Source organism: Schistocerca nitens, chromosome 9 (assembly GCF_023898315.1).
Source record: "Schistocerca nitens isolate TAMUIC-IGC-003100 chromosome 9, iqSchNite1.1, whole genome shotgun sequence".
Classification (NCBI taxonomy): Eukaryota; Metazoa; Arthropoda; class Insecta; order Orthoptera; family Acrididae; genus Schistocerca; species Schistocerca nitens.
This window is the reverse complement of record NC_064622.1, coordinates 291327596-291345571: the sequence shown is the minus strand read 5'-3', so window position 1 is coordinate 291345571 and position 17976 is coordinate 291327596. Positions and strand designations below refer to the sequence as shown.

General features: G+C 37.5%; 1 protein-coding gene across 1 annotated transcript in view; it reads left to right on the top strand.

The window, feature by feature from the left end:
• The window catches only part of LOC126203385 (rabphilin-3A), a 1010032-nt gene extending 993122 nt beyond the window's left edge, over positions 1-16910 (top strand). The window contains exons 18-19 of the mRNA XM_049937683.1: positions 627-802; positions 16547-16910. Of these exons, the coding sequence (XP_049793640.1) occupies positions 627-802; positions 16547-16671 (301 nt within the window). The 3' untranslated portion in view covers positions 16672-16910. The remainder of the gene's footprint in view (positions 1-626; positions 803-16546) is intronic.
• The last annotated feature ends 1066 nt before the right edge of the window (positions 16911-17976 follow it).

The following is a 17976-nucleotide window of genomic DNA, read 5'->3' as shown; positions in this document are numbered from 1 at the left end:
GCACTTTGGCATATTGGGAAATCTTGAACCCATTCATATGAAAGCATTGTTTGCTAGCCCCTTTCCTTTGGAAATTTTCAAAATAAATTTGTATGAAACCTCAACAGCCAAAGCTTCATCTATAAATATGTAAGATGACCCCTGTATTAATCTATTAAACACTGTAAACATGTTGACCTTGGCAGCAACAGTTTAATCTGTGAATACAAGATGGCCTGATATTTTTTGAATGACAAATTTGGGAAAAAACCTTGTCTTATAATCGGGTAAATACGGTATTCCTTTTTCAGGGAGCAGAGAGGAATTGGCTTGGGGAGACTGAATGTGGGGCAGATAGGTCACTCAAAACCCATGTTATGAGGGATCTCACTCAATGTAGATCCCTCTTAGCAAGGATTCTGAGTGACCCCTTGTCCAGTGTCCCTCCAAACCAATTTCTTTTTCTTTCCTGAAGAACCTAGAATTTCTGTGATATTCTTTCACCCATATATATCAGCCATCTGCATGTTGTGCCTCTGTGAAGGTAAGTACTAGCCACTATCTCTCTGTGAATTTAACTATTTTGTGAATGGAATCTTAATTTTTATGGAATTACTTGATTTATACAGTTTTTCTTATCTCTGCAGGAGGCTGAAACCTGATCCATACCATCGTAAACACAAAACTTCAATTAAATGGAAGAATCTGAATCCTGTTTTCAATGAAGAATTTGCTTTTGATACAAAGATGACAGATCTTCCAAAACAAGAACTTGAGATCACAGTATGGGACAAAGATTATGGGAAAAGTAATGATTATCTTGGTGTGTATGATAAATACATCCATTGCTCATAACAAAAATAATAGTAAAGGACTTATACATAGTTGTCATCAAATGCACTTTCGTAGTCTCTCTCTCTCTCTCTCTCTCTCTCTCTCTCTCTCTCTTTCTCTTTAACACACACACACACACACACACACACACACACACACACACACACACACACACACACACACAAGTAGTATGCTTGCATAAAATCTTCCACTATTATTGAAATGAAAGATTGGTTGGAAGTTGCACAAGATAGCAGTTGTGGCTTTTTCCAACAAAACAATGAAATATATTGACCAAAAATAACAAATTTTGTATTTTTGCTGATAACTCACTTTCAAAGCATATTACAATTAATGGAAACATTCGAGTTGAACTTAGATTTTGAAGTTAGATTTTCTCCATTGTTGTGGTGGTGACTGTTGATGGTCTTGCTCAATGTATTACACTCCTACTGGATTCATCCCGCATGAAGGAAAATCAGCTTAGTACTGTATTAATGAAATTATGTATGCTTTGCTCCAGTTTCGCCTTTATTCTATTATTAAGTCGAAGATGTGTTTCACAATCAGACCAGTCTTCTGCCGTCTCGTCGTAAGGAGGAAAAGGAGGCAGAGACAATGACGAGAGATGCCCCGCATTTGATGCCGCGACGAAATCACGAATCACATTTGTGAGAAGCGTTTGCTGTTCTATGAGACCTTGCAATAGTTGCTCAGAAGTAGCCATGGAAACATGTGGGTCAACGATGGAAAAGAAAAATCCCATCCTCATCGCCCATTGTTATAACTTCAAGTTGAACAAATATATTTCAAGGAAGATGCAATACATGAAAGTCACAGATCAAGTAAACTGAGTAAGACGTGTGTACACTTTAACAGTCAAATCATAACTGAGTCCGAGTCTAGCAGCTGCTGGCTGGCTGGCTGCTTAGGTGGCGCTGCTGCTGCACGGCTGGCAGACAGCGCCGCATGTAGCGACATGTGTAACTGCTCGGCAGCACTTTGAAAGATCAGCAAGTCACAACAATAACTATTTTCATCACATTATTTACAAAATTGATCAGGTGCTTTAAAGGTCTGTCTAACTATAAAGACCTATCTAGTTTTTTCAGGATACATTTCAAGCATCAATTGCAAACAAATTTTATTGTGCTTCACCAGCTTCAACAAATGAATTTGTCATCTTCAGAAGCCTACAAAATAAAGGATATTACAAATCTGTAGACTTTGGTTGTAGATTTATGAGAAGTATAAAAAGTATATTACAGAAACATAGTGAGGTGACACTGATGATAGCCCCATGGTCCATCTGGGTGGTAAGTTGTTCAGTAGTTGCCCATCTATTCAGCCATAGTTCACCCCTGTCATCTACAGACCATAGTGCCGCATAGTTGCATTGATGCTGGTTTTGGATCATGCTATTTTGCCATGCATGGTGTACGTTAACCACCACAGCATAACACTTTGAAAACTTACCCGTTTCCAAAATACTTCCGCCCCTGCCTTCTGAAGATGACAAATTAATTTGGTGAAACTGGTAAAGCATAATAAAATTTACTTTACAACTGATGCCTAAAATTCATCGTGCAAAAATAATACTGCCATGAATAAAATAATAAATCTATTTAGTTGCTTGAAACACATTACTAATACGTGGTCCAGTCACATAAATGGGTTACAGTACTAGCAGTGGAGAGTACATGAAGTGTGTTAGGGAGGATGCGGAAAACAGCGCAGTTGTTGTAATGCGGAAAATAGTGCAATTGTTATTGTAATGCGGAAACAGAGCAATTTATTTGGTATCCAAAAAGGTCATGGACAGTGGATTTAGTACCAGGAGTGCAAGCATTTCTGAAATGGTTGAGTTTTCAAAGTGTTAAACTACACCGTGCATAGCAAAATGGCACTATCCAAAACCAGTGCCGAGGTAACTGTGATGCATGACCAGCCATAGATGACAGGTGGGAATTATGGCTGCAGGATGTGTATGAGTGAATAGGGAACTATGGCTGCAGGATGTGTATGAGTGAATAGATGTGCAACTGTTGAGTAGCTGACTGCCCAGATGAACCAAGGGGCTACCAACAGTTCTCAGTGACTGTTCAACAAAGATGGCTGCAAATGGGCTTCTGCAGGAGGCACCTGGTTTATGCAGCCATGCCAACTGTTATTCATCAGTGAAGAAGGCTGGAATTTACATGCCAGTACCACAGCTGAGCATCCACTGAGTGGAGACAGGTAACCTTTCCAAATGAATCATATTTTATGCTCCATAGATCAGAGGAGGGAGTGTTACGGTGTTTGGGTAATGTTTCTGTGGTGTTCCCTGGGTGATCTTGTCATTCTGGAAGGCATACTGTATCAACACTAGTATGCATCTATCCTTGTGGATCATGTCCACCCCTACACGCAGTTTCAAACAATGGAAAATCCAGGACGATATGTAACAATATAATGAAAAGGATAGTTGCTACTCACCATATAGCAGAGATGCACAGTCGCATAAAGTCACAACAAAAAGACTGTCTTTCTTTTGGCCAGCAAGGCCATTGTCAAAAATAGACAAGATACATGCTGTCACAAATGCAACTCCCACACACATGGCCAAGTTGCCAGAGGCTGTGGTCATGTGTGTGTTGAGATGCAGTTGCTAGATTGTGTATATTATCTATTTTTGATAAAGGCCTTGTTAGCCAAAAGCCTACATACAGTTTGTTTTTCCTCAGAATGATAACATCATTCAGCTCACAGTGTACATGTGTGGTTTGAAGAGTACCACGCTGCAGTTACCATACTCCCTTGACCACCAAATTTTCCAGATTTACAACCAATTGAGATACCACCTTCATCGGGCTGTTTGTTCCCTGGATCCTCAACCAAGACACCTGATGCAGCTGGGCATGATGCTGGAGTCAGCATGGCTCCACATTCCTGTTGGTATCTTCTAGAACTTATTGACTCTCTTCCAGCACATCTTGCAGCTGTCCACACTGCAAAAGAGTGGTTATTCAGGCTTTTGACAGGTGCACATTAATGCGACTGGACAATGTAGATCCAACTGGAAAAGTAAACTAACTCTGGGGAAGTTAACTGAAGAACTATGCTTACAATACAACTGACAAATTACAGAATAAAAGCAATTCAAGAGAAATGAGAAGTGCAATAAAGTTTAAAAATTGATCAGTGTGAGCAAGACATATAAGCACAAAAAAGAAAAGGAATAATTACAATGGAAGTAGAAATCAGATAGCCCTTAAAAAAAGAGAGAAGTGTATGTGAAAGGGAGGAGGAAATCAGAGAGTAATAAAAATTGTATACTCATATGATCAGATTTAACTTACAAGAACGAAGTTTTGTAACTAGGCAAGTGTAGTATCTAAGCGATATTAACAATGAACAAAAAAATGAAATAGTAGAACTTTAGATATTAATATTCAAGTGAAAATATTACAAATAACCAATTACACACTCAAAAGTACCTGTTCCCAGCAGAAGTTTTAGTATTTATGTATTTATTTCATGAGTGCAGCACATGAATTACATGTCTACTGGCAGTGCCATTTGTTAGTACTGCACACTATAACATGTCAATGTTGTAGACAAATCAGTCTAGAATTCATACCAATGGTCAGCTGTGGTGTTCTTGTTAAGATGCAGCACTCTGGTACAAAATGTTGAACAGTAGGTAAATGATTAGATTCACATCACCTATCTGGATTTGCCTTATTTTAGGGTATGTGTGGAACCCTGTGAACATGTCTATTATCAATGTGAAAGACAGAGTGTCCACAGAAAACTCGTCATGAATATTTAGAAGTGGCAACATCCAGTCACAAGAATTTTGAAATAAATTTCACGTTTCATCCAGAATGAGATATTCACTCTGCAGTAGAGTGTACGCTGATATGAAACTTCCTGGCAGATTAAAGCTGCGTGCCAGACCGAGACTCAAATTCGGGACCTTTATCTTTCGCGGCGCAAGTGCTGTGCCATCTGAGATACCCAAGCAAGACTCACAAACCATCCTCACAGCTTTTCTTCTGCCAGTACCTCATCTCCTACCTTTCAAACTTCACAGAAACTCTCCTGCGACCCTTGCGGAACTAGCACTCCTGGAAGAAAGCATGATTCAGTTTTACACCATCTACAGAACTAAGCAACCAATGTGCTTTCTCAGGGTGTGACTAATAATTTGTCCAGTCAGTTTAGCTCCAGAAAAAATGCAGCTCCATAGAGATAACAGGTGATTCACAAAGTATATGATTCTGTGACATTTATTGCATTTCTTTGTATGCTACATGTTAATGTAATAATCACTATGTATTTACTTAACTACACTATGTAAAAGAAGGGAATGACAACCACTCACTTATACCAGATCAAAGCATGGAGCTCAGTAACACATAACAGAAAACAGCATTCACACTAGCTTTTGAGCACTGCTATTTATGCAGCAACAGTACACACATTCACACAGTGTGTCGGTGTGGTTATTCCTTTGTGTGTGTGTGTGTGTGTGTGTGTGTGTGTGTGTGTGTGTGTGTGTGAACACGTGTACTATTTCTTGCAAAAGAGCTGTGCTCAGAAGCTAATGCTGTTTTCTGTTACGTGTTACTGCACTCCATGCATCAGTCTGCCATAGGTGAGTAGTTGCCTTTCTCTTATTTTACATATGAGGTGTGATCAAAAAGTCATGGAAGTTTTTGTTTTTCTTAAAAAATATTTATTTATTCATCAACATCAACTTTTTCCCCATCAAATATCATATACTTGTGTTAGTGCTTTTACAAATCTTGGAAGTACTTCTGGACCTTACTTTTCGTTATGGTGTTCAGCTCCTTCAGCGATTCTGTTTTTATATCATCAGTGGTGGCAAAACAGCATCTTTCATGGTTCTCTTCAGTCATGGGAATAGAATGAAGACACAGGGGGCCACATCCAGTGAATACAGTGGCTGAAACAACATAATGGTTTCATTTTTTGCCAAAAAATCACAAACAAGCATTGAGGTGTGAGCGGGAGCTTTATTGTGATGCAATTTCCATGAGTGGTTTTGTCACAATTCTGGTCATTTTCTTTGAATTGCTTCACACAAATGGCACAACTTCCAGGTAGTATTCCTTATTGACCATAAGTCAGGAACTCATAATGCACTATCCCATTTTAATTGAAGAAAAGAGTGAGAAGAACTTTCACACAAGATCGAAATTGTAAAACTTTTTTCAGTCTTGGCTCTTCAGGCAGTTTCTGTGAGAATGATTGGACCTTTGTTTCAATGTCATACCCATACACCCATGTTTCATCACCTGTTATAAACTTCTTTAGACTTCATTTGACAATTCATGAGCAATGTCTGCATGTTGTTATTTTTGGAAAAAATTCAACAATCTTGGAAGAAACTCTGCTGCTACATATTTCATGCCCAAAACATCTGAAAAAACTGCTTGACATGAGACAGAGGATATGCTACATCATCAACCTCTCTTATTGTGAATCAGCAGTTTTACAGAAACATTTTCTTTACTTTGTAATCTTACCCTCCCACACATCGCCATTAAATTCCTCTTAGTCTGTCCATTATTTTCAAAAGCTTTGATAGGTGTAAAATACACAAAAGGAAAACTTTTTATGTATCTTGATTATCTCATTGTTGTTGGCTCCAGGTCTTGTGTCTAGGGTACATTCTTGAGGCTGTAATTTTTGTAACATTGTGGTTTCTTGTCGAATTGAATAAATGATGAAGATTTGCCTGTTGCTATGAATATCTTTTTATTTTATCCCGTTTGTCTAAATCACACTGACTTCACAATCTCCATTTCAGAAAACTAATCCCATTGTTGTTGACGAGATTAAAAATTTGTCTACTTCCATCAGCGGCATGCCTAGTACTCCTTACATTCTGCAGTACTCACAATATTGCAAAGAGTTCACAGAGCAAAAGAGTTTACAAACTTTCTTGACAAAAAGAAAGAATCGTCACCAAGATATATTATTATTCTATAAATAAATCCAGAAATAAATTTAATAATTAGTGTTAGATTGTGCAATGTATAATATGAATTTTAAATATGCCAGAAGTTTCATAATTTCAAATATATATATATATTTTTAAAAAAAAAAGAATAATTTTAAACATTAGTACATACTGACTGTAACAAATTAATTTCTTTTTATGCATTTTAGCCTGAAATATAATACATTGCATACCATTTGACATAATAATTTACATTGGATGCCATTACATAGGTTAGTGTTACTAGCTTAAAAAAGAAAAAGGCCGCTTACATTAGTAAACCTGAATGTGAGCTCCTTTGGTAGTTTGGAGAATGATGAGGCATTATTCCAGTTACCTCCAGGTGTTCCGAACATGTGTTCTGTCATGGTACCCACAGCAGCTTGTATCCTAGCCTTCAGTTCATCGACATCAGCAACTGGTGTGATGAAGACTCTGACCTTGATATAGCTCCAGAAAAAAAAGTCAAAGGGCATAATGTCTGGAGAGTGGGGTGGCCAGGGTCCAGGGTGTTGGACCATTCCTTCCAGTCCACCAATCCAGAAATGTTTCATCCAGGAAATCATGCACTATCAAAGCCCAGAGCCCAGTGGGATGGGGGAGAGGGGGGGGGGGGGGGAAGAGTTCCATCTTGCTGCTGGAAAATTATCCATGGTTGATATTCTTCTAAATATGGAAATATGGGGCAATGAACTGTTGCAAAACATCTAAGTAGTTAGTGGTAATGGATTTTTCTGAGAAGAAAAACGGTCCAAAAACCTTGTTATGCACGAAGCCGTCCCAAACATTCCCTTTTTCACTGTCCTGCTGTAACTGTACAGTAGCATCATGCGGAGACTCTGAACACCATATATGGACATTACGCCTATTTACCATTCCACTGACATGACAGGTGGAGTCATCAGTAAAACATATGCGATTTAAGTAATTGTTGGCACCATCAATCCTGTTGAGAATCTCAGTTGCAAATTCAGCACACGTCAGCAAATCATTCAGTTGCAAGGCCTGCACGATTTGCACTTTGTAAGCATGCAACCTAAGCCTTTTATGAAGAATCTTTACCACACCACTTGCTTGCGGTATTTGAAGTTCATGTGATGCTTGACAAGCTGATTTAGACAGACTCTGTTGAAACAATTGCCAAACACAATCAACAGTTGCATCACTCACACGAGGCCTGCCACTTCGAGGATGATCGTCAATGTTTGCATACCATCGCTTTATTGATTTAATGTCAGGAGGGCTGTGTCCATAAGAAGCCTGAAATTTACTGTGAACACTGATGGGCGATTTCATTTCTTGAAACAAAAGCACACATTGCGCTTTCTCCTGCTTCGACACCATTTCGCCAGCAACTAACATGACCCAACAGACTATGTTGGTGTTGTGGAACACCAGTGCCATCTATTGGTCACAACAACTAGCAACACTAACCTATGTAACGGCATCAAATGTAACTTATTATGTCAAATGGTTATTCTGTTATAAATTTTTATAATCATGGCACGACTTTGTGCTCGCCCTGTATATGTGACAGGAGGGTGAACCATTACAATATCTCCCTCACAAAATTTGGAAATAGAATGTTACAATATTTTGTGACAGACTTAAGGTTTGCCAAACAGTGTATAAAATGCTGCCCAGGATAGCAGATAGATGTATAGACGTAAGTGATATGTAACGTATTACAGAAAACAAAAGAAAAATATCTACTATACAAATCATAATCTATACATATATCAGGATATGGCACTCAGATTTTCACATCTGTGGAACATACTGTCACAAGACAAATAATAAAAAATCAAAACTATAACATTACACCACTAAACTACAGAAATAATTAAAAAGACAATTTGAATAACTAGAATTTATAAATTTTAAGTTAAGATCTATACAATCAGTCCTTCAAAATCTTCAAAAGAGAAGAGAAAAATTTCTGAGCCTAAGTGTACAATGAGTGAGCTGATTCAAATACTGGCAACAATGGGTACAGACCAGAAGAATATACTCAGTCATGAACAGGAATCAATGAGCCACATACACCAGAGCATTCAAGGATATGTTGACTCATGAAGCAAGAAAAAAATGGAAAAATACTAGGGCCTAAGTCGACAAAGTGGGGATTGACCCATGAATCCAAACCACACTGGGTACAAACCAGCAAAAAAAATTCAGTCATAGCAAAGAGTAATTATAAGAAGCATGTAGCCTCAATCAAAGGTTGTACATTCTCCTTGAGTACACACACATAGTCATGAAGACCAGGGTCTCTCCACAAATCAAGGTCCAGTCAGATACAATATTGCAACACTCAGGATAAATACAGGTAAACAGAGTCACAGTTAGCTTTCAATGAAGACACAATCTAGCAATTTGAGGACCAAAAACAGTATATGAAAGCAGACATGTATACATCTTGTTATATTGTTTACACTAGTAGGCGTCTTCCACACTACTTACTAGTTGTCCATACAACTAACCTACGTACATAAAGACCTAGAAGATTAATTTACAAATGATAAAAAAAGACATACTGATGTAAAGTTACATAATAAGTGGAAAGTCAATCCCCCTACATGAATTTATGCTGAATAACACTGTCTTTAGCAGTCTTTGCTAAGATATCAGTCACAACACAGATCCAGTCGACAGATGCTCGAGTAAGTTAGCCAGCACCCACGATATCGTGCAAGTTGACTTGTCCAGTAGGGTATAGCCACACAGCAGTGTGGGAAGTAGATCCACCCACGTCTTTCAGTTTCCTCCTTAGAGTTCTCATCACACGCTCCAATGGATAGGTAACTTCCTATCTAGTATTCACATCAAATCCTGAAACATTGTTTTTTGAACTAAATATGCTGTACAATAACTCCTTCACATCACACAAGACATGTTCTCCTTAGTAACTTTTTAAAGCGGAAAGACTTACCTTAGGGGGAAAAAAGGACAGGTATACACTCGCACACACACACATATCCATCCGCACGTACACAGACACAAGCAGACATTTGTAAAGGCAAAGAGTTTGGGCAGAGATGTCAGTCAAGGCGGAAGTACAGAGGCAAAGATGTTGTTGAAAGACAGGTGATGTATGAGTGGCGGAAAATTGAAATTAGTGGAGATTGAGGCCTGGCGGATAACGAGAAGAGAGGATATACTGAAGGGTAAGTTCCCATCTCCGGAGTTCTGACAGGTTGGTGTTAGTGGGAAGTATCCAGATAACCCGGACGGTGTAACACTGTGCCAAGATGTGCTGGCCGTGCACCAAGGCATGTTTAGCCACAGTATGATCCTCATTACCAACAAACACTGTCTGCCTGTGTCCACTCATGCGAATGGACAGTTTGTTGCAGGTCATTCCCACATAGAAAGCTTCACAGTGTAGGCAGGTCAGTTGGTAAATCATGTGGGTGCTTTCACAAGTGGCTCTGCCTTTGATCTTGTACACCTTCCGGGGTACAGGACTGGAGTAGGTGGTGGTGGGAGGGTGCATGGGACAGGTTTTACAACGGGGCCGGTTACAAGGGTAGGAGCCAGAGGGTAGGGAAGGTGGTTTGGGGATTTCATAGGGATGAACGAAGAGGTTACAAAGGTTAGGTGGATGGCGGAAAGACACTCTTGGTGGAGTGGGGAGGATTTCATGAAGGATGGATCTCATTTCAGGGCAGGATTTGAGGAAGTCGTATCCCTGTTGGAGAGCCACATTCAAAGTCTGTCCCGGAAAGTATCCTGTCACAAGTGGGGCACTTTTGCAGTTCTTCTGTGGGAGGTTCTGGGTTTGAGGAGATGAGGAAGTGGCTCTGGTTATTTGCTTCTGTACCAGGTCGGGAGGGTAGATGCGGGATGCAAAAGCTGTTTTCAGGTTGTTGGTGTAATGGTTCAGGGATTCCGGACTGGAGCAGATTCATTTGCCACGAATATATATAGAGGGAAACATTCCACGTAGGAAAAACATATCTAAAAAAAAAAGATGATGTGACTTACCAAATGAAAGTGCTGGCAGGTCGACAGACACACAAACGAACACTAACATACACACAAAATTCAAGCTTTCGCAACAAACTGTTGCCTCATCAGGAAAGAGTGAAGGAGAGGGAAAGACGAAAGGATGTGGGTTTTAAGGGAGAAGGTAAGGAGTCATTCCAATCCCGGGAGCGGAAAGACCTACCTTAGGGGGAAAAAAGGACGGGTATACACTCGCACACACACACATATCCATCCACACATATACAGACACAAGCAGACATCTCACAAGCAGACATATTTAAAGACCAAGAGAAAATAAAGAGAAAATAAGACGACAGGAAAGATTTCGAAATGCAACAGCGACAATAACAAACGTAATTGTTGGGTTCAAATTAATGATATGGTTATAATACGGGGAAACATTCCACGTAGGAAAAATATATCTAAAAAAAAAAAAGATGATGTGACTTACCAAATGAAAGTGCTGGCAGGTCGACAGACACACAAACGAACACTAACATACACACAAAATTCAAGCTTTCGCAACAAACTGTTGCCTCATCAGGAAAGAGGGAAGGAGAGGGAAAGACGAAAGGATGTGGGTTTTAAGGGAGAAGGTAAGGAGTCATTCCAATCCCGGGAGCGGAAAGACCTACCTTAGGGGGAAAAAAGGACGGGTATACACTCGCACACACACACATATCCATCCACACATATACAGACACAAGCAGACATCTCACAAGCAGACATATTTAAATATGTCTGCTTGTGAGATGTCTGCTTGTGTCTGTATATGTGTGGATGGATATGTGTGTGTGTGCGAGTGTATACCCGTCCTTTTTTCCCCCTAAGGTAGGTCTTTCCACTCCCGGGATTGGAATGACTCCTTACCTTCTCCCTTAAAACCCACATCCTTTCGTCTTTCCCTCTCCTTCCCTCTTTCCTGATGAGGCAACAGTTTGTTGCGAAAGCTTGAATTTTGTGTGTACGTTTGTGTTCGTTTGTGTGTCTGTCGACCTGCCAGCACTTTCATTTGGTAAGTCACATCATCTTTATATATATATTAATCGAGGGAAACATTCCACATGGGAAAAATATATCTAAAAACAAAGATGATGTGACTTACCAAACGAAAGCACTGGCACGTCGATAGACACACAAACAAATACAAACATACACACAAAATTCAAGCTTTCGCAACAAACTGTTGCCTCATCAGGAAAGAGGGAAGGAGAGGGAAAGACGAAAGGATGTGGGTTTTAAGGGAGAGGGTAAGGAGTCATTCCAATCCCGGGAGCGGAAAGACTTACCTTAGGGGGAAAAAAGGACGGGTATACACTTGCACACACACACATATCCATCCACACATATACAGACACATGCAGATATATATATAAACAAAGATGATGTGACTTACCAAATGAAAGTGCTGGCAGGTCGACAGACACACAAACAAACACAAACATACACAAAAAATTCAAGCTTTCGCAACAAACTGTTGCCTCATCAGGAAAGAGGGAAGGAGAGGGAAAGACGAAAGGATGTGGGTTTTAAGGGAGAGGGTAAGGAGTCATTCCAATCCCGGGAGCAGAAAGACTTACCTTAGGGGGAAACACTCGCACACACACCCATATTCAGCCACACATACACAGACACAAGCAGACATATATATTAAAGTCTAAAGCACAACTCTATTGTTTTAACTCAGTCAACAGACAAGACAGAACTTCAAAATTCACATCGTCTTACACACTAAATTCCAGACAAACAAAACACAGTTCTATAGTCTTATCAATCTACAAATAGATTTAAACTCAGTCAATGGATATAATAAAACTCTAGAAATCACCTCATCTTACATACTTAATTCCAGACAAACGGAACACAGTTAAATAGCCTTATGAATCTACAGCATAGCAAAAAAAAAAAAAAAATAATAATAAATCTGTACACGTGTAGCAGGCAGTTCCGCAAAATTCTTACAATATTTAATCTTGCCTCTAAATTGTTCAGATATACCACAAATCGGGCTACCAGTATCAAAAAGTTCCCTTCCCACTGATCAATCTTAATCTTAATGTAAGGATATCCAAAATCTGAATAATCGTCTCTGCTATTAGACAATTGAAGAAAAAGATCACTTTCAATTTCATCGACTGCTTTTGCAGGATCTGACCAATTTTATTGGTATCATAGCATTGCTTTGGTTGTACATGTTGTCAGGTAAAGATTGAACACACTGAATGTGTTCCATAGCACAAATAACATCACTATTTCAGAAGGAACACAAAAATATTATAATTTTAAAATTTCATTTCCTACTTAGATCTTCTTTCACTTGATTCCACCAATTTGGATACAAATTTTGACTAATCACAGGTAACTTATTCCATAATGCACATTTATCTATGTTATCATCAATTTGGTCCCAAACAAATTTCAAAAAGTTTTCACCCTCATTCTCTAGGCTTACAGATAACTCAGCTTTACTGTTTGGATCATTACTCTGCATGACATTAATGGAAAACTACATTGACTGGACTGGCATCCCATGACTCTTACTTATATCATCACAAACATCACTTACCTTACCTGTATTCACAAATAACTCTGAAACTTCATTATTCTTAAGCTCCACAAATGAATGATAATTATCACCATCATTATCTTCATCACCATCACCATCACCATCACCCATCACCATCATCATCATAATATTCTTCCAAAATTACTTCATCAACTACATCATTAACAACACAAGTCTCATCACCACCAATGTCACACGCCTCACCTACATTTATTTGCAATAAGTAACCAGTCTCAGACTTGGCAACCTCAGTCATTTCACAGCTCTCATTCATATCTACATAAAAAATACCACCTAATTCAGATCAAATATAGTCATCACCTGTTTTACATATATAAATAACACTGTTTTCTGATCAAGAGAAGAAATCATTAGTACACACTACATCAAAATTGTCATTAATCTCACATTCTGGTTTGTGATTAGTATCTACATCATTATAATTAAACATAGTATTCCAAAACTTTTGATCAAAACATAAATGAGAAATCTGATGTTCCTTCTATTCAACTTCAGATACCTGTGCCACATTATTAATACTGTGGACCTTCACTGAGGTGGACCACCATTTCCCGAATAGTTGCATCTATGATTGTTTCTCCTATTAAATTTCCATTGGTTATCCTCATTGCTCCCATTCTACTAATGTTCAAAACTTCTGTCTCTATCACCATTTTGACCCTCATAGAAGTTACCACTATCTCTGTTTCTATAGTTATTATCATTGGAACCTCTCTGGTAAACTCCTATTTAGTGCACAATAAATGTCATTTCGTCAAATGGCCTGTCAAGATGTGTTAATTTCTTAAGTTGATTCTTACAGAATTCTTTCAGTGTACCATCCCTATTCATATAATTTGGAGCATTCAGAAATTCACTTTTAATTATCCCTTGTTCAGCTTCTGACCAAAATTTATTTAAAAAACTTTTTTCAAAACTTTAGTATGTCTCCCACTGGCTTAAATTTAGATTTACTGATGACAGAGCTTCACCTTCAAGACATCTTTTAACAAATTTTATCTTTTGGTCATCACTCATCCCAACACAAAACTATCTCTACAGTGGTATAGAAAATTGACTGGATGTAAACTGTCTGATGGAAAACTTTTGATTGGAGTACCATTATTTGAATACAGATTGTTGTGGATACAATTTTCTTGAACTACTGAAATTTTTTGATCTAAAACATTTACATTAGCTAGCATACTGTTTTCAACATTTAAAATTTTTTGATCTAAACTATGAAAGTTCTGTTCCATTTTCTCCTCTACAACCTTCTGCTGAACTCTTGACATCATTAACATTCCAACTAACTCATTTTCCAAAACAATAAATTTATTTTCTAAGACATCAATTTTTTATTCACAATTTTGAATCCATCTGACAACCCATTTGTTGGTCTATTTGATATTGTACGCTGTCTAGTTTACTGTTGTTTTCAGACGGTTCTGTTTTAATTTCCTCTAATTTTGCTAAAATCAACTGCAAAATATCAGTTTTAACTGTTTCTTAGCTGACTACACTTTCACTTGGTTCAAATGTGTCTTGGATGGGTCCTACAGCTTTCACATCTACATCACTATCCTCATCCCTATTCATTTTCCTATCAATCACATGAGACCACAAAAAAAAGTAATTTCACAAATAGTTTGTAATTATCTTTCTTCTAATGTCGTTCATTGTAGTTGTAAAGTTCTCTTTCAACTCATCCAGTCCGTCATTGTTGATATTATCTTGTCACTGTTGATACGACTTCGCTGGGCAGTCCTCGGGTCTTCTTTCATCAAGTGACTTAAGTTTCTGAATGTATATAAAAACTGTAAATGATACTAATTACTGTCCTTTCTTCTGCTGCAACATACAAAACTTCATCATCGGTCAACTGATCCTGGCTGATCCCCCACTTGTAATCCTATCCTCCCACACATCACCATTAAATTCCTCTTTGTCTGTTCATTATTTCCAAAAGCTTTGAGAGGCATAATATATAAAAAAGAAAAACTTTTTATTTATCTTCATTATCTCTTTGTTGTTGGCTCCAAGTCTTGTGTCTAGGATACAGTCTTGAAGCTGTAATTTTTACAATGTTGTGGGGGTCTTGACAAACTGAATAACTGATGAAGATTTGCCTGTTGCTATGAATATCTTTTTATTTTATCCCATTTGTCTAAATCACACTGACTTCACAATCTCCATTTCAGAACACTAATTCACATTGTTGTTGACAAGATTGGAAATTTGTGTACTTCCATCAGAGGCATGCTCACTACTCCTTACATTTTACGTCACTCACAATATTCCAAAGAGTTTACAAAGCAAAAGTTTTTACAAACATTCTTGACAAAAAAAAAGAATCATCACCAAGATATATTTTTATGTTATAAATAAATCCAGAAATAAATTTAATAATTAGCATTAGATTGTGCAATTAATAATATGAATTTTAAAGATGCCGGAAATTTCATAATTTCAAATATTTTTTAAAAAAAGAATAATTTTAAACATTAGTAGACATTGATTGTAGCAAACTAATTTCTTTTTAGTCATTTTAGCCTGAAATATAATACTTCATGTACAGAATTAGATTAAGTTCATTCAGTTAGACAGCTGATATAATGTTCACCTACAACTTCCTCCACATTTTTATCAGTAATTGATGTGCTAGGGGATCCTGCACAATCATCACCTTCAATGTCCTCTTGACCCTCTTTGAAATACATATTCCATCCATAAATTCTTGTCTCACTCAAATTTGGTTTGCTCAAAAGCCACAGTCAACATCTTGGATACAGTGCTGCACTTTATTCCATTTTTTCAAGCAAAATTTAATGTAGATTCTTTTATCCATTTTTTTTTTCAAAAGTAAAAATTTGCTGAGCACTCGAAAACAGATATAACCTTTTTGACTGTGAATGATAAACCAAATATTCAAAAAAGCTCAAAATGCAAATATACATCAAGAACATGTGTACAAACAAGATAAAATGTTGAAAATTGGACTATAAAGCACATAAATTACACAAACTACCATTACATTTTGATCACTCTTCATATTGCTCCATCCAGGAATTTTGACTATTGTTACACTTATCTACATTGTTAGCATAAATTTTATTTCCCTATTTTGTAATCATTACGTATCTATTATTGTTGCTAATCCACAGGTGGTCTGGAACTCAGCTGCCGCTCAAAGGGAGAACGACTGAAGCACTGGGTTGATATGATCAAATTCCCAGACCACAAACATGAAGGTTGGCATAATCTGGGAGAAGATTTGCTAGGAGACTGAATTTCTCCATAGCAGTACAACATTTTACTGAAATTCTAGCTGAAAGTATTTTCGCTCTCATCATTCTTATGAAGAAATTACCACAGTAGAAGACTGAGAATACATCTGAGGTCATCAATATATTGTATGCCTTATTGTCGTGGAATAAAATACAGTAGATGTTAGATTTCACAGCACTGATCTTTCAGGGAATGCAAAGTGCCTAGGCTGTATGAAGTGACTATATTCATAGAAGAAAAGTAAACAACTGAATTCAAAAGTGTATGTAATTACTAAGACTTTGACATTATATCTGAATATTTTTGTTACTTCCTCTTAACTACTGAAATTAATATTCAACTAAGCAAGCAATAGCTGTCAATAGATACACAGATTATTGGTATAGGTGTCACTTTGTAGCTGTAGCCAATCACACTGCCAAAGTGCAATTCCCCATATTAATAGTGCAAACAAAGCATCAATCTTAATTTGCTTACTGGTTAGCAGTGGTAGGTGAACACTATCTGCAACATGTTTCTTTGCAGGTATTCTATTATGAATGATTAATTTATTTGCAATTTTAGTATGACACTTTTTACTGGAAAATTCTGTAAGCTATCTCTCTTAAGCTATTTGTTGCTCATTTAAAGATACAAACAGCACTCAGTATGCAACAACGTCCAGTACAATGATAATGTTACACACAAAAAAAACTGCAAAAGTCATGATCAAAGAAACAGAAATGGAGGTGAAAACTGATTTTTTTTAAAAAAACTAGTCATACAGAATGACTGTACATATTTTCTCTCTCTCTCACCCTCCCCTCTCCCCCTTGCCAACCTCTCTCCATGCACCCATCTCTGTCCATCAGCCTTGTCTCTGCAGTAAAACATTACTGCCTTTCAGTACAAGCTTCTGCTACATTCTTCAGTGTTTCAGCAGTGTGTAAGTGTAAAAATGGCATTATCTTAAGCAATAATAGAAACAAAGAGTCCCTCCATAACATTGATTCTCATATAAGAGATGGTGTTACAGAACAGTTGGAGTACTTGGTGACAAGATTTGTCTCTTATATTAAGTATTCCTAACACCATTACAAATCATCTATAGCTAAGAATACCTAAAAAAACACATATAAAACATATATTATTTATGTTAGAGTATATATTTGAGTGTTTCATATGTCAGGCAAAAATTTAAAGGACTTTCCTGGTGTAATTACTATGTTGGCTAGTTTAAAGGTATCCACAGCGTGTTCCACTGTCTTACCATAATGCTGGTAGAATATGCCAAATATTTGACAAAACATTATTATACGTTTCTGAA